Source organism: Molossus molossus, unplaced genomic scaffold (genome assembly GCF_014108415.1).
Source record: "Molossus molossus isolate mMolMol1 unplaced genomic scaffold, mMolMol1.p scaffold_m16_p_1, whole genome shotgun sequence".
In the NCBI taxonomy this organism is placed as follows: Eukaryota; Metazoa; Chordata; class Mammalia; order Chiroptera; family Molossidae; genus Molossus; species Molossus molossus.
Window position 1 is genome coordinate 188,430,824 of NW_023425344.1, and position 24,630 is coordinate 188,455,453.

At 41.9% G+C, this 24,630-nt stretch overlaps 1 protein-coding gene across 2 annotated transcripts in view; it reads left to right on the forward strand.

Annotated features, from left to right (window-relative positions):
- The first annotated feature begins 291 nt into the window (after positions 1-291).
- The window catches only part of SLC27A2 (solute carrier family 27 member 2), a 50,373-nt gene continuing 26,034 nt past the window's right edge, over positions 292-24,630 (forward strand). Inside the window, exons 1-4 of one of the 2 annotated variants that reach the window (XM_036272694.1) lie at positions 292-769; positions 11,870-12,079; positions 15,249-15,407; positions 17,740-17,864. In XM_036272694.1, the coding sequence (XP_036128587.1) occupies positions 292-769; positions 11,870-12,079; positions 15,249-15,407; positions 17,740-17,864 (972 nt within the window). The remainder of the gene's footprint in view (positions 770-11,869; positions 12,080-15,248; positions 15,408-17,739; positions 17,865-24,630) is intronic. The other variant, XM_036272703.1, reaches the window with a different exon arrangement.

Below are 24,630 nucleotides of genomic sequence, written 5' to 3' on the forward strand. Positions count from 1 at the left end.
GACCGCAGGGGTGGGCCGGGAGCGCAGGTGACTGCACCCCCACGAGGGGGCGGGCTCAGCCGGCAGGTCGCATCCGGAACCGCCGGCAGCCCACACGCCACTCCACCTGACCGCGAGCCCGCGAAGGTGCTGGCAGCCCCGGCTCTCCGCCGTCACCGCAGCCGTCACCGCAGCCCCGCCGTGCGCCCCGCGCAGCCCGCCCGCGGTCCGTCCGGTGCTCCCCCAGCCGCCGCGCTGCACGTCCCTACTGCGCCCTCTGCCCTCGCGGGGACAGGGGGCCCCGTCACCGTCATGCTGTCCGCTATCTACACGGCCTTGGCAGGGCTGCTGCTCCTGCCGCTGCTGGTGAACCTCTGCTGCCCCTACTTCTTCCAGGACACCAGCTACTTCCTGCGCTTGGCCGGCTTGGCCCGGCAGGTGCGCAGCTACGGGCAGCGGCGGCCGGCGCGCACCATCCTGCACCTGTTCCTGGAGAGAGCGCGCCGGGCCCCGCACAAGCCCTTCCTGCTCTTCGGCGACGAGACGCTCACCTACGCGCAGGTGGACCGACGCAGCAACCAAGTGGCGCGGGCGCTACGCGACCACCTCGGCCTGCGCCAAGGAGACTGCGTGGCGGTTTTCATGGGCAATGAGCCGGCCTACGTGTGGCTGTGGCTGGGACTGGCCAAGCTGGGCTGTGCCATGGCGTGCCTCAACTACAACATCCGCGCCAAGTCCCTGTTGCACTGCTTCCAGTGCTGCGGAGCGAAGGTGCTACTGGCCTCTCCAGGTGAGCCCGGGGTGTCGAGGGAGGGGGTAGCAGCCCTTCGGCGAAATGCTAATTAGTGATCGTTAGAGCCACCGTGTGGAAGCTGACCGGTCCAGACACTGCGTTAAGCACTGTACAGTGTTGCTTTTAATCCTCACAACAGGTAGGATTTACTATCGAACTTTATAGATGAGACCACTGAGGCCAGAGAGGTGAAGTCTTATACCCCAGGTCACAGAGCTGGGAGGAGGGGGTTGGTTAAGCAGGGCTGTTCACCGTGAGAGTCCAAGCTCTTACCCAGGACTGACATTATCTGTGTTAAAATGCAGAGGATCTTTATTGTGAACACTAGTGGATCTAAAAAAAAAAAAAATTGTTCTCACATCTGCTGCTTGATTGGCTTTGTGATCCTGGGAAAGTCACTTTCCCTCTCTGACCCATGGTTTCCTCCTGTGTAGTGAGGCAGTATTCAAGACTGCTTCCAGCTCCCAAGTGCTAGTAGCTTCCCTGGATTCTCACTGCAGAGAGAAGGTGAGCCTACCTGGTCCCCAAGGAGAAGGCTTTTGGGATCTGGTGAGCCCCTTTTGTATCTATAGCAATAGTGACCTTTGGTTCTGTTGTTGCCTCCTGCCATATTTCAACAAGACCTGAAATGGTAACTTCATGCTACAGTGGTGACCAGGCCAGGAAGAAACCAAGAACCTGTTACTCACCAGGCTGTTTGTTTTCCCTTCCCAGGAAGCTTGTCTCTACACTTGAATAAGGACCAGCAGTTGCTTCTCTCTCTGTTAGGAAGAGGAGGTTAGCCAGGTGTGGGCTGAAAGACATGGAGGAATAGGGATCCAGGAGCCTCACCTTTCCGGAAGGCCTTTCTGTACAAAGCCCTATGCTGCATGCTTTTATTTCTCTGAGAGACAACATATTATTGCCCACTGTTATAGAGTTGAGAAAATCGAGGCTTAAAATACCAACCCAGGTCTGTCCAACTTCAAAGCCCAACTTTCCCTGGGTCAAGCTCCTCCCTCTAGCATTAGAGCTGGAAGGGATCAAAGCATTCATCTGCTCCATCTGCTCTCCCCCTTCACTTCATAGCTGAGGAAGCAGGCAAACTGAGCAGTTTTCCTAGTGGCACATAAAGATGAGATGTCTATTCACTTGTGAGAAACCAAGAAACTTACTCATCTGTTTTTGTGTGGCATAAAATAAATCCAAAAAATGAAGGTTTTACATAATAGATTAAAAACAGAGGGGCAGTTTTAAAGGCAGTGAAGTTTTCTGAACAGCATGATTCTTTCAAGAAAACTCCCAGGAGTTTCTAGTTGCCTGTGAAATGAGACAACTTCACTATTTAGTTACCTGGAGACTCTTAAATCTATTGCTTTTACATCCAGTTCAGAAGGAACTTACTAGTGCAGTGATCTTTGTACCACTTCAGGAGGGATTGAAGTACTATTTAACTGCATAGTACAGTCAGGCATTGTGTGACAGGGGAATACGTTCTGAGAAATGCATTTTAAGGTGATTTATCATTACACAAACATCATAGAGTGCACTTACACAAACCTAGATGGTATAGACTACTACACACATAGGCTAGATGGTGTGCCACCATTGTACATGTGGTTCATCATTCACCAGAGTGTCATTATGCAGTGTGTGACTATATCCCAGGCCCCCTGTGAAGAAGGTCCAGGACTCTGAGTTTTGTTGACAAAGAAGCTTGGGTTTAAATGACTATAATAGTTTGGTTCTGAGTTTCAGGTCAGAAATACAACCAGATAGCTCTTATCTCCACCCAGATAAGAGCATTATGTTTAGGTCATTGTACATGGAGAACAGAATGAAATTCCAACATTCAGATCATACTTGAACCAGGCTTTCCAGTGGACCTGTGACATTCCCTAGCAGTAAACTGACCTTTGAGGGGAGCCACATATTTGCAAAACATTCAGTTTTTCCAAGTCACTGAAGGACCATTGCACACCATGCAGAATTACACTCTGACCAGAAACAGTTCCTGCAAAGGAGGTAGCACAGAGTCCAAAGTTGCATCCTGAGTAAATGTGCTCATTTGGAAATGTGTTGAATTGACTAATTCTTAGAATTCTTTTAAGTTGGAAGGAATCTTACAGATACTCTAATCCTATAATCCTCCAACTTCAATGAGTGTGTTATACTTCAGTATAAAGTTTTAGAAAGGAATTTTTAATGAGTATAAGAATCACCTGGGAAGCTTATTTTGAAAAACTGATTCCTGAACCCCATCCCCCAAAAACACTGATACAGTAGGACTGTGGGTGGCACCCAGGAATGTGTATGTTCATAACAAGCCCCACCCCACCCCCAGATGATTTTGAAGCAAATGGTCTGAGGACTAGACTTTGAGAAATGATCAGTCAAATTTCCACTTGTTTCATAGCTGAACAAAGTCCCAGAGGGGTGATATCACTTGCCTGGGATCACATTAGCAACAGAGAGCTGGGGACAGAACCCAATTTTTCTTCTCACCTCCAGGGCACTGTTTATCCTATTACACTATCTGAACATGGCACTTGAAAGAGAGGAGCTTTCGGACGAGTGGAGTGGTGACTATCCAATAAAGTTTGATTCTGCATTTTGAATCTCAGCCTCAGAGCTCGTGACTGAGCTAGTACAGTCGCATTCCTTGTTTATCGCGGTTAATCCGTTCCAGACTCTAGCGGTTGCACCTGGCGTTGAAGGACTCCTAGGGTGCTCGAACACATAGGCCTACAGTCCATACGTATAGTAATTTTAATTTTAATTGTAATACAGGGGTGTATAATTAACTCAGACAACCGAGTACATGCTGTACCATTTTCACTGTCTCGACCAACTTTTTTTTTTTTTTTTTTTTTATCCTCACTCGAGGATATTTTTCCATTTTTTGTACAGAGTGGGAGGGAGAGAGGGAGAGAGAAACATCGACGTGAAGGGACACATCGAGTGGCTGCCACCTGCACGACCGACCAGGGCCGGGGACAAACTGCAACCGAAGTACGTGCCCTTAGCAAGAACCGAACCCGGGTCTCTCCGGACCGCAGGCCGACGCTCTAACCGCTGAGCCAAACCGGCCAGGGCTCGACCAACTTTTTAATGAATATATTTGAAGAAACCATGATAGAGCAAAGCCATGAAAGTCGAAGCGCGAAGTGGTGAGGGATGACTATAAAAGCTTTTGAGTCCCAACTGTGTCAAATTCTGGACCAGGACAGTGGCAGTTATCATGAGGATTTATCCAATTGTCATAAATTTGTAGGGACTCTGTAAAGCTTAACAGGGCTCAACCCTATTAGGAATTTTAGTACCCAATTATTTTTTCAGAATTGACCATACTTATCAAAAGTCAAAGATTCACAGACGCCTCCAAATCAAACAGAAGCCCCCATCTCCCAAAGAATGTGATCTTCTCTCTGTAGTACATTTCAGGATACCTTCTCTATGGTAGGGTACGGTGTAAATACTCACATGGAAAAAAATGGCCTTCACCTATTTGAACCTGTATTAGTTTTGTTGATAGAAACCAACTTGTTGGTCTGGCGATTTTTCAAACAATTTCCCAAACACAGAATATGAGGAAGATAGGAAAGCAAAATTAATTTTATACAACATAGGATATTTTGTGAAAACATCCAAAAGAGCCCCCAAAATTATAAATTTGCTTTGTTTCCATTTAAGCTAGTCTTAAGATTGTCACTTAACTAGCTCTTCTACTAGAGGGGTAACCCAAGTCTCCGTCAGCTTACTGGCAAGGTCTGTACTGTCTGACTCAACTTAGCCATGCAAGGCTCCCACAGTGTAGCCACTACTCTTGTACAAGGTTTTAGTAACAGTTAAAGATGCTTTCTATTGCAAGACTCAAGTTCCACATTACCTTTGACCTGGTTTTGCAAGGTTGTGATAAACAAAACTGGACCTTCCTTTAAGCAATGTGATAAAGGAAAATACTTCCAATTTTTTTCAAAGGTATTGCACCATTGTATGCTCTGGAACAGGAGAACATCATTGAAAAACTGGTGTTGGGACCCAGGAGAAGTCTTGTCATGCAAACTTTGGAGGTTAGATTGAGAAAAGCAGATAGTACAACAATTTAATTTCAAATCAAGAAACATTTAGAGAGTCCCCACAAGGTACAAGCTCATTGCCAGGGTGGGATGAAAAGTTCAGAAACTGAATTAAGCCCAGCCAGAGTGGCTCAGTTGGTTGTGCACCAAAAGATTGCTGGTTCAATTCCCAGTCAGGGCACATACCTGGGTTACGGATTCAGTCCCAGGTCAGGGCACATACAGAAGGCAACCGACTAATATTTCACTCTCACATTGATGTTTTCCTCTCTCTCTCTCTAAAAAAAAAAATCAATAAAAATATACACTTAAAAAAAAAAAAAAAGAGCCTGGCCAGTATGGCTCAGTGGTTGAGCATCAACCCATATACCAAAAGGTCACCTGTTCGATTCCCGGTCAGGGCACATGTCCAGGTTGTGGGCTCGATCCCCAGTGGGGACATGCAGGAGGCAGCCATTCAATGTTCTCTCATCATTGATGTTTCTCTCTCTCCCTCTCCCTTCCTCTCTCTCTAAAATCAATAAAGAAAAAAGAAAGAAAATTAAATAGTTCAAGTATCTTACCATCCAGCAAAAGAGCTAAGCCGCATGTATATATGATTGTGACATCCAGAAGAATGTGATAAGTACACTTTCAGAGCAACAAAGTGTTGGAGGTGGGGGGACCAGGGGAGAAGCAGAGGGTGAAATTTTGAGGTCTTAACAATTGAGCTGAGCAAGTACGATTGGGAAGGGGGCATTTCAGACAAGAGGAGCCCAGAGGCAGTTTTCATCAGGCTGGTAACACAGTGAGATGCTTCATTAAAGAGCTTCATTAGAGACTTTTACTATGTAAGCCCTGGCTGGTTTTGCTCAGTGGTTAGAGCATCGGCCCTCAGACCAAGAGTCACAGGTTTGATTCTGGTCAAGGGCATGTACCTCGGTTGTGGTTTGGTCCCCTGTCCTGGTCGGGCTGATACAGGAGGCAAACAGTCGATGTGTCCCTCTCATGATGTTTTTCTCTCTCTCCCTCCCACTCTATCTGAAGATAAATGGAAAAATATCCTCAGGTGAGGATTTTTTTAAAAAAGGGTTTTACTATGTAAGGACAAGAGCAGGCTGGACTTAAATAATAGTACAGACCAAGGAATGGCCAACAGCAGTGGCCTAACTTTGATGGAAAGAGATAATTTTCCAGTGTCAATGTTAGTGAAGGATCAGGGCATAGATATAATCTTATCTCCACTCCTCATAGCTCTCTGGGTTGCCCAAGGAGTAACTTAGATGGGTTGCTTCAATGCCCTTTGATTATCTCGAGGACAAAGAATTCTCTCATAGATCTTTGAATTATGCCCTAGTAATAACTAGCACATAATAGTCACTCAGTAAATGTTACATTGATGAGTTGTGCCATTCTGGTTGAATGTAACAGGCTCTCTTTGAAGCTTAAGAACCATTTGGTTGGGTGTGGGGGCATAAAAAAATGGCATTTAAAAAAATCAAATGTATCTTGATTTGAGAAAATTCATTTAGATCCAACCTCCCCAGGCCCAGGCTCACCCTACCAGAGACTTGTTTACCTCCCGGTTTATATCTGGCAGTGGGCTGTAGGAGAGAGGTGCTCTCTCTTTCTCTGGGTCTCATTGCCACAGAGAAGACTAGTGATGAGCAGAGGATGGGCTGAGACCATAGTGGGGAGTCTGTGCATAGGATGGTGGGGGACAGAAACACAGACATCAAATGAATGGTATATTTTAGGGCTGGGATCCCAGCCAGGTAGCCCAAGGTCTGGACAGCTAGATTAAACATGTTCTTTCAAATTTTTCTTCTTAGCCTGCTTACTAGGGTGGTGGGTTGTACATTTCCATTCAAAAACTAGCACTTTGCTAGTATATCTGGGAATACTTTTTTTTTCCTTCTTTAAATGAATTTATTGGGGGGACATTGGTTAATAAAAATATATATGTTTCAGGTGTACAATTCTATAATACATTGTCTGTATATTGTATTGTGTGTTCAACACCCCAAGTCAAATCTCCTTCCGTCACCATTTATCCCCCCTTTACCTTCATCTACCTCCCTCCATCGCCCTTTCCCTCTGGTAATCACCATCCTGTTGTCTATGTCTATGGGTTTTTTATGGTTTCTTGGGTTTGTTTGTTTTTTTGCTGAATCCCTTCACCTTTGTTACCCAATTCCCCACCCTCCTCCTCTCTGACAGCTGTCAGTCTGTTCTCTGTATCTATGAGTCTATTTCTATTTTGTTTGTTAGTTTATTTTGTTCATTAGATTCCACATATAAGTGAAATCATATGGTATTTGTCTTTCTTTGCCTGGCTTATTTCACTTAGCATAACACTCTCTAAGTCCAACCATGCTATCGCAAAAGGTAAGATTTCCTTATTTTTTAAGGTCAAGTACTATTCCATTGTGTAAATTTTTATCCACTCATCTACTGATGGGCACTGGGCTGCTTCTAAATTTTGGCTATTGTAAATAGGCTGCAATGAATGTAGGGGGTGTATGTATTCTTTCAAATTAGTGTTTTGGATTTTTTTAAGATAAATTCCCAGAAGTGGAATTTCTGGGTCATAAATGCAGTTCCATTTTTTTAATTTTTTGAGGAAACTCCATACTGCTTTCCACAGTGGCTGTACTGATCTGCATTCCCACCAACAGTGCACAAGGGTTCCCTTTTCTTCACATCCTCACCAACACTTGTTGTTTGTTGATTTATTGATGATAGCCTTTATGACAGGTATGAGGTGATATCTCATTGTGGTTTTAATTTGCATTTCTCAATGATTAGTGAAGTTGAGCATTTTTTCATATGTCTATTGGCCATCTCTATATGTCCTCTTTGGAGTATCTGGGAGTACTGAACAGTTCATTTTCTTTAGAAACAAGAAGGAAGTGAAGAGGTAGAAACAAAACAAACTGTAAATTAGCTGTTAATGTTATTGATTCTGGAGAAGGATAGAGTTCAAATTATTCTGAATGATGAGTGTAAGTGACCATTATTGAAAAAGGACCTCCCCACAGCCTCTGAGAAGTGAGGAAATTGGTACTTGGTTGATAGGTGATATGGTTGCTATTGTATAGCAAATGATAACAATTGTTTAAGGTCCGGTAACCTCATAACAAGGAAGTACCCTTGATCTCTATTTAGAAAGCAAGTATTCACATAAGCAAGGACTTTAACTGAGAGAAATGAAAAATAATATTAAGAAATTATATAATGACATAAATGTAAGATGAGTATATATTTACCTGTTAAAGATTTACTTACTCCTACCCTGGCCTGTTTGGCTTAGCAGTTAGACCAAAGGGTCCGCCTTCAGACCAAAGGGTGAAGGGTGAGGGGTTCCATTCCGGTCAAGGGCACGTACCTGGGCACGTACCAGTTGGGGTTATGCGGGAAGCAACCAATTGATGTGTCTCTCTCTTGCATCAATGTTTCTTTCTCTCTCTGCCCCCCCCCCCTCCTTTCCTTCCTTGTACTCTTTCTAAAAGTCAATGGAAAAATATCCTCAGGTGAGGATTAAAAAAAAAAAAAAATGATTTACTTACTCCTGATGGGACTTAACCTTGATTATACATCTTTCTGACCAGAGGACCAGAGGTAATTTGTTTGGGGTGGGGAGGGTGCGGGGCAGAAGTATATGGGTGGCTCTGTCTTAAGGGTGTTCTAACACACATATTGTTGACATACAAACTAGACAATGAGTCGTTAAATACTATCATTCCTAATTGCCAATAATAGATATGAAAAATCACGGTTTACAAGTTGCATTTTAAAAAGTATATGCAGACTGTCCCCAGGGCTGTGTTAGAACCAGTGTGTGTTTCAGTTGCCTTTCTGCATGAAGAAGAAATGAGTCCTCAATCCTGACTTGCTCATCTCCCAGCCATTTCACAGTCATCCTGAAATTTTACTGGAATGCATTTCCTTTCACTGCCTTCTTTTCAGATCTTACATTTTTGTGGGGTGTGTTGTTGTTGTTGTTTTTAAACTAGCTCGGTCAGTTACCCATTCAATGAGCCTAATAGCAGAACACACTACTAGATGAAATGCTTCTCCTGCCTGAGGGCTGCAGGCGGAGCCAGTGGCACCGTCCACCACGGTGATGAAGACTGATCCAGCTCCTCACCACCCTCTCCCTGCTTTCTGAGGTGGCCCGTGTATTGTGTATTCAGAAGTTTCTTTTCTCCCACCTCTTAAAAAAGGTGCGCGGGGGGGGGGGGGGGGGATATTGTATGCTACCTGTATTTTTTTCTTTCCTTTTTAAAAAGACACACTTGGGGAGGAGGGGGTTTGTAATGACTTGGTTTCCCATCACCTAAGCGTGTACTGCTTCCTCTGAGGCTCTGTTTCATTCCACAGTTTAAACCTAGACTAATGAGGAAATGACAGAGCTGCTCTACACCCTTGAGGCAACTTTCCATGAACGCTATTTCTCATCCCCAAGCTTTACGTAAAGCGTGGGCCATGCTCTTCATCAAAAATATGAACAAGGGGTCATCCGTGTTACTCCTTAAAGACACATCCACAGCATTCAGCAGGTCTAATAGACAGCACCTTCCAAAAAAGTAAGGCAGTTGACCAAAACTTGAACCTGAATGACTAGTACAAGGAGGTAGGTCTCCTTCCCCAACTGCGACACGTATGCCAGTTTATTTTGATAGATTATTCTTTTGTTTCCTCCTCCAGGCACTATGAAAACAGGGCAGCATCTGGTTTGCTCCCTGTTGTGTCCAGCTTAACACCATGTTGGCACATAGGGAGCACTCTTTAAATAGATACTGACCGAATGTTGGGAGAAAGTGAGAAGTGATCTAATTTATGAACACGCTATTTGATCAAATAATCTCAGTCTCAGGTAGAGAGGGATGGAGGGAGATTTCCTAATTCTTTAAGTAGCAATCGTAGTTGTTTTTTAATTTACTTCTCTGGACCCTTACTTGTACACAAGGCATACCTGTGTCACAGAACTTATTTCATTTTGCACTTCATTTTATTCAAGGTTTATCATTTCACAGTATTCATTGCAAGATGTGCTTCTTTTAAAATCAGCAGTGTTAGGTTATTCCTGTCTCTTCCACACTGACTAATACAATGTTTTGTGCAAATTCTTTCAATTATAATTATAAATATTTATTGAGCATTTACCTAATGTTGGTTGGGTGATGTCAAGGTGACTAAGCTAGCCCTGGCCAGTTTGGCTCAGCAGTTAGACCGTTGGCCCGTGGAGCAAAAAGTTGCAGTTTCCATTCCCCTTGGTTGCAAGTTCAATCCCTGCTCCGATCGGGGTCGTGTGGAAGGCAACCAATAGATGTGTCTCTCTCACCTCGATGCTCCTCTCCTCCCCTCACCCCCACTTCCTCCCTTCTACACACACAAAAAAAATTGATAGGTCAAGAGGTGGCAGGAAAAGAACATTATTTGATAATGAAGAGGTGATTGCCTGAAGAAACAGCTTAAAATATTGGAAGTGATTGAGCCTAGGCAGCAGGTTTAGTTTTGAGGAGGGATGGAATAAAGGCCTATTGATTTTCATTATAAACCCCAGTGTACTATTTAATTTCTTTTTATCAGGTCCATGAGTCCTTTGATTAAAATGTTGGGTTTTTATTTATTTATTTATTTATTTATTTATTTATGTATTTATTTATTTATGTATTTATGTATGTATGTATTTATTTATTTATTTATTTATTTTAATCCTCACCCAAGGACATCTTTGCATTTATCTTCAGATAGAGTGGGAGGGAGAAAGGGAGGAAAAGAGAGAGAGAAACATCGATGTGAAAGGGACACATCAAGTGGTTGCCACCCACACGACCCCAACCGGGGCCGGACAAACTGCAACCGAGGTATGTGCCCTTAGTGGGAATCGAACCTGGGACTCTGGTTAGGGCTGACGCTCTAATTGCTGAGCCAAACTGGCCAGTTTTTTTGGGTTTTTTTTACTCAAATGCATCCATCCAGAGGAGATTTCTTGTCTTGATGGAGACATTATACACAAACATCTGAAAAACAAAGCTTATAAGATGACTTAGGTGGAGCCTCCCTAAGGTAATTCCCTGGGATATTGAGTCACCTTCCCATTAAGAATGAGTGTATTCACTTCAGTTATCATAGTTCAAGATAAGTAAGCTTAAAGGCCATTTCATCTTATGGTTTTAAAGGCACAGAAATCTAACTAGCACCCATGAAATGTGGTTTGCATATTAAATTGGTGTCTTTAAAACTTTTTACCCTGACCTACAGCAAAAAGTACATTTGTGTGTGACTTCGTAGCCACACACCTACATAACTGAAGCAAAACCTTAAAAAAAAAAAAAAAAAAAAACCTACCTTTTACTGTCTCTAACGTGCTCTGAAAATTTCTTATTTTATTCTATTTTAAGTTTTAAAAATCCTGGCCACTTTAAATGATTTTAATAATTCACCACTGTACTGTGACCCATGGTGAAAACATGCTGATCAGTTTGTTTTTCTCAGACCAGAGAGTGTGCTTGTGCAATTTGGAGCTTAGTTCTCAGATCAGCTGAAGCTTCCTAATGGAACTACTTGTTTCTGTTGTGTTTTAAAAAAATTTTAAAGCCAACTTCCGTCATCTTTGTTACTTAGCATAGCTGCCTTACTCTCATTTCTCTTCTCCGTCCTTAAAGAAATTTGTTTCATCACTGATCCTGTGGGGCACATATTGGGAATTCCTAAATTCATTTGAGATGTATACCAAATACTCATAACTTACACACTGACATATGTTGGGTTTTACGCATATGTTCATTTGTTTGTACAGGTTTTAGCCAACCATTTGCTGCTTACCAAAAGCCATCAAAACCCAACCTTCCCTCAGGTATTGCAATCTTATGATATTTTCAAATGTGGCAAATTCCATGTTTAAAAATGTATAACTCTAAGCATTACTTGTCATTTTAGCAAAAATGATATACTGAAGATAAAATGACCGGGAAGCCTGTTACACTAATAGAACTTTGATGGGCTAATTTAACCGGTTTGGGTTTGTTTGTTTTTTCCTTATTAAATTAAGAACTACAAGCAGCTGTTGAAGAGGTGCTGCCAAGCCTGAAGAAAGATGATGTGTCCATCTATTACGTGAGCAGAACTTCCAACACAGATGGGGTTGACTCCTTCCTCGACAAAGTGGATGAAGTGTCAACCGAACCCGTCCCAGAGTCCTGGAGGTCTGAAGTCACTTTTTCCACTCCTGCGTTATACATTTATACTTCCGGAACCACAGGTAAAAACAAAGACAGGATTCTGAAAGCAATGGACCTGTCCTGAAGGAGCTCGATGTTAGGTTAGCTTTTCAGTCGTTCTCTATCTTTACAGAACAGTACCAGATAACTGATACCTCAGGGGATTTAGCTCTTTGCCTCTGAGAACTGATCTTATCTCATAGCATATGACCCCATTGGTTTCTGCAAACTATGCATATTGCCCCCTCCTTGGTATGTAGAAGAGATAAAGAGATTAACCAAAAATCACCAAAGTAGTTGTAATGATGGGGGAAACTTGGCATTGAGTAGGTCTTTGGAATTTTTTAAATGATTGTTGTATTTTGGTTATATTCAGAGTCCACATATAATATAGAACCGGTTGTAACTGGACACCAGAGAAGACTATAGGATAATCATGGGGTTATGTTTATAGAAGTGCTTTGACTACTATCTTCAGAGGCAGCACTGAACTGGAACTGTTCACTGCTATGGGTGTGGGATGGCTCTCAGTCCAGGGCCTAAAATACTGTATTTCATCCAACCGGGATGCCTTCAACTGTAAGCTGCACCATTATTTTTATGAGCCAGTAAGGAAAAACATGGCCAGTTAATAGTGTTCTTGGTACTGTTCCATAACAGGCAATAAATAGTACGGGTAGGATGTGCTAGGAGCTTTATGGCATTTGTTCGTACAATTCTGCCACTCTTAAGATGTACACTATTCTTATTCCCAAAAGTTATGCCAACAAAATGGTAGGATAACGTAGTTAACCAGATGCTTCCACTACATACAGACACTACCTTAATATATGAGACTTTGTCCTCATTTCTTAAGAGAACAGTCAAATTACATTGTAAACTTTGACTTGGGAAATAAATGAGATCAAACGAGCCCTTGGTCAGTGACAGGGAGTTTTAGTCTTAATACCAAATAGACAAGTATGGAACATCTTCACAGTGCAGGTTTGGGCTGTCAAAAATAAAACCCATTCTAGGGAGAAAAGGAGAATCAGCACTCCTTAATTGAACCCATAATTCAGAATTTATATTAAGTTGGAAGATAATTGAGTTGACGTTTATTTTACTTTTCTTCTTGTCTATGAATAAAGTTTTGCTAAATTACTCTTACAGATATTAATTCAAAGAACTCATTTCAATAACTGGAGAACAAAATGTTTTCCCTCTTCCTCAAAAGGCAGTCATTAGCACAAAATTATATAATAGTTACCAAGCATTCTTAATTCTTCATTAATACAAAATCTCAAATTAGGAAGGTTTCTGAAAGTATTTCAAAGCAGCAAAGACTGCATGTCTTTTTTATTTTTTAATAGAATTCAGAACTTTTACTATGCAGAAGATTCTTTTTCCATGGTGAATACAATTGGTTTACTGATGCTTGCTTCTATTTCTTAATATTAGTATAGAATGGGGCATTAAATATTAACTCAGTGTCACTGTCCCACCATCAGAGAAAATGAATTTTTAGTTGTGTTTACACTGAAGGTAGTGTGCGGGCCACACTGCTTTGCCAGGTGATGCATTGCTGTCCTTTAGGCAGGACCTGGCTTGGGTCCCATCAAGTATTGAAGGGTATGAGTATGGAGAACTGCATTTCTCTTCACAAAGCCAGTGGACCCACTCAGGTCTTCAACTCTAGCCCTACCCTTTAGTAATGACTTCATGCCCTCCTCAAACAAATTGACCTTCCACGGGAAACAATATCAGCATATCCTTTCAATAAAGTCCTACAGAAAACTTACATGAATTATAGCTAACAAAATACAAATGTATTTAGTCTAGTGTACCAAAACTATGCTGAGATATCAATTTTCACCTTTCAGATGTGCAAAAAGTCTATTTCAGAGCACACCTTGGCAAGGCTATGAGGAAGCATGTACGTCTATAGTAGGGACAGACCTAGCAGCTAACTGGCAATGTGGCAGCATCTATCAAAATTGCAAAGACATATCTTTTGACCCCACATATCCTACAGATATGGTATCATTCAGAGTGTAAACTACCATGGGGACCAGGTTATTTACTGCAGCATCAATTAAAATAGCAAAATAGTGTAAATAAACTATAATATATGCACACAAAGGTCTTGATGCAACTGAGAGAAAGAGAATGAATAAATGAATGAATGAGGGAAAGTTCTATGTACAAATATGGATAGATTTCCAAGGTACTCTGCTGAGTGTAAGAGGGAAAAGTGCTGAAGAGTGTTTTAATTTTCTAAATGGAGGAAAGGGCAAGAACATATGAGCAAATGTTCATAATTGAATATATATGTATATATACATACACACATATATAAAGAAACTCTAGAAGAGTACATAAGAAATTGTAAAAGTGGTTATGAAGGAAGTCTTCTTATCTGTGGATTAGAGACTATAATTCTACTTATCTCATTCATTATGAGAATTAAATGAAATTTCGAAAATATCTTGCAAGGCGGTAGGCACAGACCAGAAATCCAATAGCCATTTGCTTCTTTCTCTTAAAATTACTACTGTAATAACCATGTAACACGTGGGTCAGCAAACTCTGGCCTGTGGGCCAGCCCCCACCCCCAAACACACGTACACACACACACACACCTGTTCTTGTAAATAGTTTTATTGGAACACAGCCACATTAACTCTTTTATGTTAGCGATTTTCAATTGGTGTGCTGCAAGAATTTTTAAAACATGCAATACCTGAGTATTTAGTCAGGGGCACTGGCCTCTTTTCCATTAGCCTGTCAGATAAAAAAAAAAATGGCAACAGTCAACACAATAGCCATCCTGTGTGAACGAATCAAAATTATACCTACCTCTTTGTGTCAGATTGGCAAAACATATATTTTTTGGCATGCTGCAGAACTTTAGCAATTAGTCTATGTGTGCCATGAGATGCAAAAGGTTGAAAATCGCTGCTTTGTTGTTTGACTATGATCAGCTGCAATATAATAGCAGAGTCAAGTAGTTTCAGCGGAGACTGTATGATGGTGCAAAGCCTAAAACATTTACCGTCCGGTCCTTCATGGAAAATTTCCCAACTCCTGGTCTAACTGATCATGGCCCTTCAATCTACCATTCTCTAATCGTCGGACAATGAATCTTCTTAAGCCAGATCTCTCCCAGACCACGTATCTGTGAATGGCAGATCATGGCTCACTCATGCCTACTGCTGTATCTTCACAAAGGTCTCCCGAAAGCAGCTATGATCAATCACCAGCGCATATGGTATGGAACTGGCCTTGCTGTTGTAAGCAGGATTAAGAAAGATGATATCATCTACACCACTCTGCCCTTGTACCACAGTGCTGCGCTCATGATTGGTGTAAACGGATGTATTAAGGCTGGTAAGCTTTTTCTCTCAACAAGGCATTGGAGGTCAGTACACATTCACATCTACTCATAAGAAAAAGTAATTCAAAATTTGGCTACTCTCACCCTGGCCAGTTTGGCTCAGCAGTTCGAGCGTCGACCTGCGGTCCACAGAGACCCGGGTTCAGTTCCTGCTAAGGGCATGTACCTCAGTTGCAGTTTGTCCCCAGCCCTGGTTGGGTTGTGCGGGTGGCGACCACTCGATGTGTGCCTTTCACGTCGATGTTTCTCTCTCTCTCTTCCTCTCTCTCCCTCCCGCTCTAGCTGAATAAAAAATGGAAAAATGTCCTCGGGTGAGGATAAAAAAAAAAATTTGGCTACTCTCCTGTGTGCTAGTAAGGTGTTTAATTCTATGTTAATAACAAGGCTGTTTGACTCACACATGGCAAACAGTTATCTAAAATAATTTCTATTTTTTATGCCTGCTTGTCTAGTAGCATAATGCTATGATTGTTCAGTATGTCAAGGAAGAAACTTTTAAAAAATATTTGTGGTCTTTATCCAGGTTAAAACACTTGGGTTTTTTGGTTTTCTTTTTGTTTGTTTTTCAGAGAGAGAAAGGGAGTTGAAGACAGATGAACATCGATGTGAGAGCAAAGCATCTATCGGCTGCCTCCTGCACACTCCCTACCAGGGATTGAGCCTGAAACCTGGGCATGCGCCCTGACTGGGAATCAAACCAACAACCTTTCCATGCACAGTTTTTTTATTTTTTATTTATCCTCACCTGAGGACATTTTTCCATTTTTTGTTCAGAAAGAGTGGGAGGGAAAGAGAGAGAGAAACATCGACATGAAAGGGACACACCAAGTGGCTGCCTTCCACATGACCCAACCAGGGCCGGGGGCAAACTGCAACTGAGATATGTGCCCTTAGCGGGAACCGAACCCGGGTCTCTGGACTGCAGGCCGACACTCTAACCTCTGAGCCAAACTAGCCAGGGCTCCCTGCACAGTTTGACCACCAACCACCTAAGCCACACTGGCCAGGGCAAACACTCAATTCTTATATTCTATAATTAATACTCAGACATCATTTTCATCTTTAGAAATCTGTATGTTGACCTCCATCAGCATCTCATTTAAAGTTCTCCTCACGCCCGGCCGGAGTGGCTCAGTGGTTGAGCGTCGACCCATGCACCAAGAGGTCTCTGGTTGGATTCCCGGTCAGGGCACATGCCCAGGTGGTGGGCCCGATCCCCAGTGGGGGACATGCAGGAAGTGGCCAATCGATGTTGTCTCTCATCGATGTTTTATCTCTCTCTCCCTCTCCCTTCCTCTCTCTCTCAAATCAATAAAGAAAAAAAAATTAAAAAGAACACAGATTTATTCTCTTACGGTTTTGAAGGTCAAAAGTCCTAAAATCAAGGTAGCAGGGCTGCCTTCCTTCTGGCAGCTCTAGGGAAGAATCCACTTCCTTGCCTTTCCTAGCTTCCAAAGGCTGCCTGCTTGCCTTGGCTCATGGCCCCAGCTTTTGTCTTCAAAGCATATCACTCCAGCCTTCCTGTTCCATCATCCTATCTCCTGCCCTTGACCTTCTTGCCTTCCTCTTATAAGGACTCTTGTGATGACACTGGGCCCACCCAGATAATCCACGATAATCTTCCTATCTCGAAATCTTTCATTTTATCACATCTATACAGACCCTTTTGCCATATAAGGAAGCATATTCACAGGTTCCAGGGATTAGGAGTGGACATCTTTGGGAGCAATTATTCTGTCTACCTCCCCCAACACAGACGAATTCTCCTGTTTGCTCGAGAACCTGGCTCTCCATCGCCCACAAAATCAAGTCTGGTTCCTCCAGCTGGCACTTCCTAGCTCCCCATGATCGCACCCCTAGCTGCTTCTCCAGGTTCCTCTTTCATGAGCCGCCCACCCTTCACCACCCAGTTATGGGCCAGCTGAATCTTGGTCGTCCTCCAGCACCTTCTGGACTATCCTGTCTTTATGTTCATGCTTTTTTCTCTGCCTGGTATTCTCTCATCTTGCTCCATTTTCATTTCTCAAGAGCAGTTCAAATCCTACCTCTTCCAAAAAGTGGCTTTCTCAGCTCTTGCCCAAGCAGAATTAATGTACACACACACTCACCTTCCCACAGGGCCTTATTTGAACCTCTTATTTATTGCATACTGATTCATTAGAAAGACTTTTTTGTGTGTCTTCTTCTGACTAGATTGGAAGCTCCTATAGGAAAAAACCATGTCTCCTTTTTTTTTGTATTGAATATAATTGGTACGCAACACACATTTATGAATGCAATATTTGTAGCACTTTTTTACCAACACTTTCTATGCCTTCTCTATAGGTGCTACTATTGTTTTGCGGAACAAATTTTCAGCCAGCCAGTTTTGGGATGACTGCAGAAAATACAACATTACTGTCATTCAGTATATCGGTGAACTGCTTCGATATTTATGCAACACACCCCAGGTAACTCTCCATGTTTTATTATCTTTTTGAAATGGATAAGATGGGAATTCAAGTTACTTTGGGTCATGCTAGGCTTCAGCTGGTGTGTGTGTGTGTGTGTGTGTGTGTGTGTGTGTGTAAAATCAGTTTTTATTTTATATTTCAACGGTTTGTCACAGCAAAGTGCTTGGTACCACCCTATCACATAGAAGGGATTTTTTAGATGACATTTGCTATTAATATTACTACTCCCTACCTTTGTACCTGTTTTTATAACTTACCCTCTTCTTCCCTCTTTGCCTAATTAAAACCTACTCACTTCTAAAGCTTAGCTCAAATGATTCCTTATATGTTAAACCTATTTTGGTCACTCCAACAAAAGTCACTACCCTCTACCCTACATCATCTGATGTCTGCTCCACTGTGGTCCTTGCCACATTGCAGGTGTTTGTCTTCATGTCTCCCATTCTCCCTAGGGTGTAAACATTTTGACAGCTGGGACCATATCTTGTCTTATCTTCTGGCCCTCTCTTGTACCAAAGGCATTCAGGAAACTTATTTAATGTTGCTTAATGTGGCTTTGAAACCACCTGACTAAGTCTGATGATTTGGAACAGATTTTCCCAAGGTAACTCCACGGGCCTTGGATCTACCCTGTTTGCATTTGTCCAGGTATCTTGATAGAATATTTGGAAGAGCAACTCCTGCCCAGTCCCTCAGCTCTCATCAGAGATACAGCAGCCTGCCTGGGGACAAGATAAGGGTTTCTCAACAGTGGCACTGTTGACATTTTAGGTCCCTTTATTCTTTGCTGTATGGATTTAGTCAATGCACTATGGGATGTTTAGTTTGGCTTTTACCCAGGACATGCCAATAGTACCCCCCCCCCCCCCCGCGATAATCAAAATGTCTTCAAACACTGCCAGATGTCCCCCGGCAGGCAAAGTCATCCTCGGTTGAGAAACACTAGACTAGATAATGAAGTCAATTCATCAGATACTACTTCTTTTAATCTTTTAACTCATCATAGGAAAAAAAATTCAAAGGATCACTAAGTTGATGAATTGCTATTTATAAACTTCTGTTACGTTCAACTTATGTAACAGCTGCTGTGTGACACAGAAAGAAGTATAAGAAGGCCCATGCCACTGTTCGCTCATTCGGTTTCTGCTCACATGTCACCTCCTCAGACGCCCCTCCTACTAACTACCACAGTATCACCCTGCCTCTTGCCGTTCGTCTCGTGAGCTACTACTTTGCACAGCGCTAGTACCTCTGACACATTACAGGTTTATGTGATGGGTCTGTCTTCCCCAGTAAACTGAAGCTCCGTGCACCAGGGGTTTGTTTGCTACCAGAGTCCCAGCACTAAAATCTGTACCTGGTACATCCTAGGCATCAACAAATTTTGCTAAATGAACCTCAAAATTCTTTTTTATTGATTTATATATTTTTGTTACAGGTGTTTCTCCTTTGTCCCCCATTGACACCCTCCTCCCGATCCCACCCGAAATCCTTAACACTGAAAGATATATAATTCAGTTAAAGGAGGCAGTACGTTCTCCCAAAATGTTTGGGTTTTGCACTTATTATTCTAATTTGGGGGGCAGATTCAAAGGATTCCTGATGGTCATAATTAGCATTCAGCTGGGTGAGGACCTTTTCTACAGCAATTTCTGTTGATGTCATTACTGAACTTTTCTCACACTAATTTTCCATCTGGTCTTCAAGATTGCATTACTCTCTATTAAAACTCAGAAATCCATATGGGGCCCTTCTGTTTGACTTTTCTTCTCTGCCTTAAAGTCACCTCCTTGTCAATTAGAAGTCTCCTGAGGGAGGGCATGTTATTTCTATTCGTTCTGATGGGAGCTGCCTTTGGACTTAAAGAACAGAAACATGTTTGTGGGTAGCTCTTTCAGGCTCACACACACACACATACGCACACTTCCACCGTTCTCTTTTCTCCTAATGTTGTCTCCGATGCTGAGGCAGTTTGGGATTTTATATCTTCAAAACATGTTATGGTTTGGTGTATAATTCATGGATGACCTGTAATCTAAAAGTAGATTTGAAGTTCCTATTTGCCCTTGCTTCTTCCCACCCCTGAATTCTGGTTTGTCGGAAAAATTCTTCTAAGAATTTTAAAAAATAAAATTACCACAAAAACTTCATTTAAAGAGTTTTTTAAAGATATGATCTCACATATAGAAAACCCTAAAGACAAAAAAAAAAAAAAAAAAACCTCTCAGACCTAATAAATCAGTTCAACAAAGGAGCAAGATACAGAGTCAACACAGATTTCCGGTCAAGATGGCGGTGTAGGTAACCGCGGTATCACGTCCTCCCACAACCACATCAAAGTTACAACTAAACTACACAACAACCATCATTCAAAAGCGCCTGAAATCAAGCTGAATGGAAGTCCTACAACTACGGAATTAAAGCAGCAGCCACATCCAGACTGGTAGGAGGGGCAGAGGCGGAGGGGCTGGTCCCACACCCAAGTGTGGTGGATAAAAATCAGGAGGACACCTCGGCTGGGAAGGTCCTTCCTGAGGTCTGAGGGGTCCCCGTCCCACACCAGGCGCTCCGCTCAGGGTTCTAGTGCCAGGAAGAGAATCCCCATAACTTCTGACTGGAAAAACCAGCGGGAACTGAGGCTCAGGGAAGCTGAGGCAGCTGGAGCCCCAGGCAGCTCCTCTTAAAGGGCCCGCGCACGGACTTATCGGACTCTCTCCCTCTAAGCTTGGAGAAGAGGCAGTGCAAGGGGCACCAAGACATACAGAGAAGAACTGAGCTGTTTGGCATTGGAGCGAGGGCTAGAGAAGGGACTTTCTCAGGGACAAACGTGCTGTAAGAGGCCTTTGTTCCTTTGGTGAGCCCTTCCCTGGGGCAGCAGACAGCAGCCATATCTGAGACTCCAGCAACCTGACTCACACTGGTAGCTCCACCCTAGTGATTCCCTGAGGCCTCGCCCCACCCAACTTTCAGGCCCACCCAAGCTGTTGCCATTTGCTTAACCATAAGATTGGCCTGTCTTGGAACCTGCTTCAGGTTTGCCTAAATTCTTTCCAACAAGCAGCATCTGGTCTCCGCTAGCCCCATACCTCTCGTTAAGTAATATACAGAGACAAACACAGGGAGGCAGCCAAAATGAGGAGACAAAGAAACAGGTCCCTAATGAAAGAACAGAACAAAACCCCAGGAAAAGAACTAAGCGAAATGGAGATAAGCAACCTAACAGATGCTGAGTTCAAAACACTGCTTATAAGGATGCTCAATGAACTTAGTGAGAACCTCAGCAAACTTAGTGAGGGCCTCAAGAGCATAAAAATGGACCAGTCAGAAATGAAGGATGCACAGTCAGAAATGAAGGAGGCACTAACTGAATTAAAGAATAATTTACACAGATTCAATAGTAGAGTAGGTAAAGTCAAGAAGCAAACCATCGATTTGGAATATAAGGAAGCAAAAAACACCCAATCAGAACAGCAAAAAGAAAAAAGAATCCAAAAATATCAGGATAGTGTAAGGAGCCTCTGGGACAACTTCAAGCGTGCCAACATTCGCATCTTGGGGGTGCCAGAAGGAGAAGAGAGAGAACAAGAAATCAAAAACTTATTTGAAACAATAATGGCAGAAAACTTCCCTAACTTGGTGAAGGAAACAGACATACAAGTCCAGGAAGCACAGAGAGTCCCAAACAAGATGAACCCGAAGAGGCCCACACCAAGACACATCATCATCAAAATGCAAAAGGTTCAAGACAAAGAGAGAATCTTAAAAGCAGCAAGAGAAAAGCAGTTAGTTACCTACAAGGGAGTTCCCATAAGACTGTCAGTTAATTTCTCAAAAGAAACTTTGCAGGCCAGAAGGGAGTGGCAAGAAATATTCAGAGTGATGAAAAGCAAGAACCTACAACCAAAATTACTCTATCCTGCAAAGCTGTCATTTAGAATCGATGACCATATAAAGAGTTACCCAGACAAGAAGAAGTTAAAGGAGTTCATCACCACCAAACTGTTATTATATGAAATGTTGAAGGGTCTTTTTGAGGAAAAAGATAAAATATATGAACAAACAAAATGGCAATAAATACATATCTATCGACAATGAATCTACAAACAAAATGAACAGGCAGAACAGAAACATCCTCATAGATACAGAGAACATTTTGTTGGTTGCCAGATGGGAGGGGAGATGGGGGAATGGGTGAAAAAGGTGAAGGGATTAAGTACAAATTCGTTGCTAGACTGACAAACCTCAAAGGAAGGGGGTTGAGGGGTGGGAAGAAATAAACCAAAGAACTTATATGCATAACCAATAGATACAGACAACAGTGTGGGAAAAGATGGGAGGGGGCGGTAGTTGGGAGGAGGCGGTCAATGGGGGAAAAATGTGGAACATCTGTAATACATTCAACAATAAAAATTTTAAAAAGAAAAGAAAAAAATTAACACATAAAAATTCATTGCATTTCTATACACTAACAAAGAATAATCTGAAAAGCAAATTTCAAAAACATAATACTTAGGAAGTAAATTAACCAAGGAGGTGAAAGACTTCTATAATGAAACTACAAAACATTACTGAAAGAAATTAAAGATGACATAAAAATAAATGTAAACACATACCATGTTCATGGATTAAAAGACTTAACATTGTTAAAATGTCATGCTACCCAAAGTAATCTACAGTTTTAATTTAATTTATATCAAAATCCCAATGATGTTTTTTGAAGAAATTTTTTTAAAAATTCTAAAATTTGCCCAGTCAGTGTGGCTCAGTGTTTGAGCATTAAATCATGCACCAAGAGGTTGCCGGTTTAATTCCCAGTCAGGACACATGCCCAGGTTGTGGGCTCAAGTCCTATTGGGGAGCATGCAGGAAGTAGCCAATTGATGTTCTCTCTCATTGATGTTTCTAGTTCTCTCTCCCTCTCACTTTCTGTCTCTCTAAAATCAATAAATGAAAAAAAAATTTTTTTTAATAAAATAAAAATTCTAAAATTCATGTGGATTCTCAATGGTCCCTGAATAGCCAAAACAATCTTGAAAAAGAAAAACAAAACTAGAGGACTCAAGCTTTCTGATTTCAAAACTTACTACAAAGTTATAGTAATCAAAACAGTGTGGTACTAAGCTAAAGACAGACATATAGACCTATGGACTAGAATAGAGGACCCAGAAATAAATCCTGGTGTATATGATTTTTGACAAGGGTCCCAAGACCATTCAATGGGGAAAGGGCAGTTTTTTCAACAAATGGTACTGGGAAAACTGAATATCCACAGTAGAGGAATGAATCTGAACCATTACCTAACACTATATACAGAAATTAACTCAAAACAGAACAAAGAACTAAAGTTGAGACCTAAAACAATAAAACTCTAAGAAGAAAACAGGATAAAACTTCACAACACTGAATTTGGCAATTTCTTGAATATGACAACAAAGACAAAGGTAACAAAAGATGCATTAGACAAAGTAAACCTCATAAAAATATTAAAATTCTTTACCTCAAAAGACACTATCAACAGAATAAATAGGCAACCCAACAGAATGGGTGAAAATATTTGCAAATCCTTTATCTGATAAGGAATTAATATCTAGAATATATAGAGAACTCCTAAAACTCAACAACAAAAAAATAACCTGAGTCAAAAATAGGCAAAGTATATGAATAGACATTTTTCCAAAGAAGATATACAAATGGCCAGTAAGCACATTAAAAGCTGCTCTATGTCGCTAATTATTAGAGAAATGCACATCAAAACTCCAATGATATACTACTACCCACCCATTTGGATGACTTTTACAAAAAGTAAACAGAAAACAAGCGTTGGCAAGGATGTGGAGAAATTGGAACACTGTGTACTATTGGTGAGAATGTAAAATGGTACGGTTACTGTGGAAAACAAAACAAAATTTTTTTCCTCAAAAAAATTAAGGAAATGCTCCAATATGCTACAACATGGATAAACCTTGAGGACATTATGTTAAGTGAAATAGCCAGTCACGAAAAGACAAATACAGTATGATTCCACTTATATGAGGTACTCAGAGTAGGTACAATCACAGAAACAGAAAAGTAGAATGGTGGTTGCCAAGGGCTGGGGGAGGGGAGTAATGGGGAATTATTGTTTAATGGGTACAGAGTTCAATTTTGCAAGATAAAAAGTTATGGAAATGGATGGTGGTGATGGTAGCATTGTTATGTGTATTTTACCACAATTTAAATAGAAAATAGGTTGTGATAAGAAGCCCAGATATCTACGGATTTAAAGGGAGCTTAAAGAACAATTGTGTCAAACGAAAAGTGGATACAAACTAGAACAAATGGAGGAAAGCTTGGGATCAGTGTATCAGGATCTTTCTCACCTTTAGAGCTGCCTAAATAGGCTCTCCCTGGAGGGGTTAACACTCCCAGCCCCCAAGCAGTGTCTATCAGGGAGGCAGCTCCTGCCTTAGCTGAGCACATGAATCAGGTGACAGCCTTCCACAGGCATGATGTGGCTCAGCAGGAGAATGGGGGTATTCTGGGGCAATGCTTCTCTTCTTAACCATATTCAGTAGCTCCTTTGGTACAGCAGAGGACTGGGGAGGAAGGCTCCCAACCATCCTTAGGGGAGGAGTTCAGATTTGGCACAAGAGACTTAATGTAGTGTTTAAGACCTGACTCCTGACTACCGGTTCAGCAGGAGAGTTAACCCCTCTAGTTCTGTTTCCCATCAGCCAACGGGGAAATAATAGCACCTGCCTCACAGCGGGTGAGGCAAAATGAG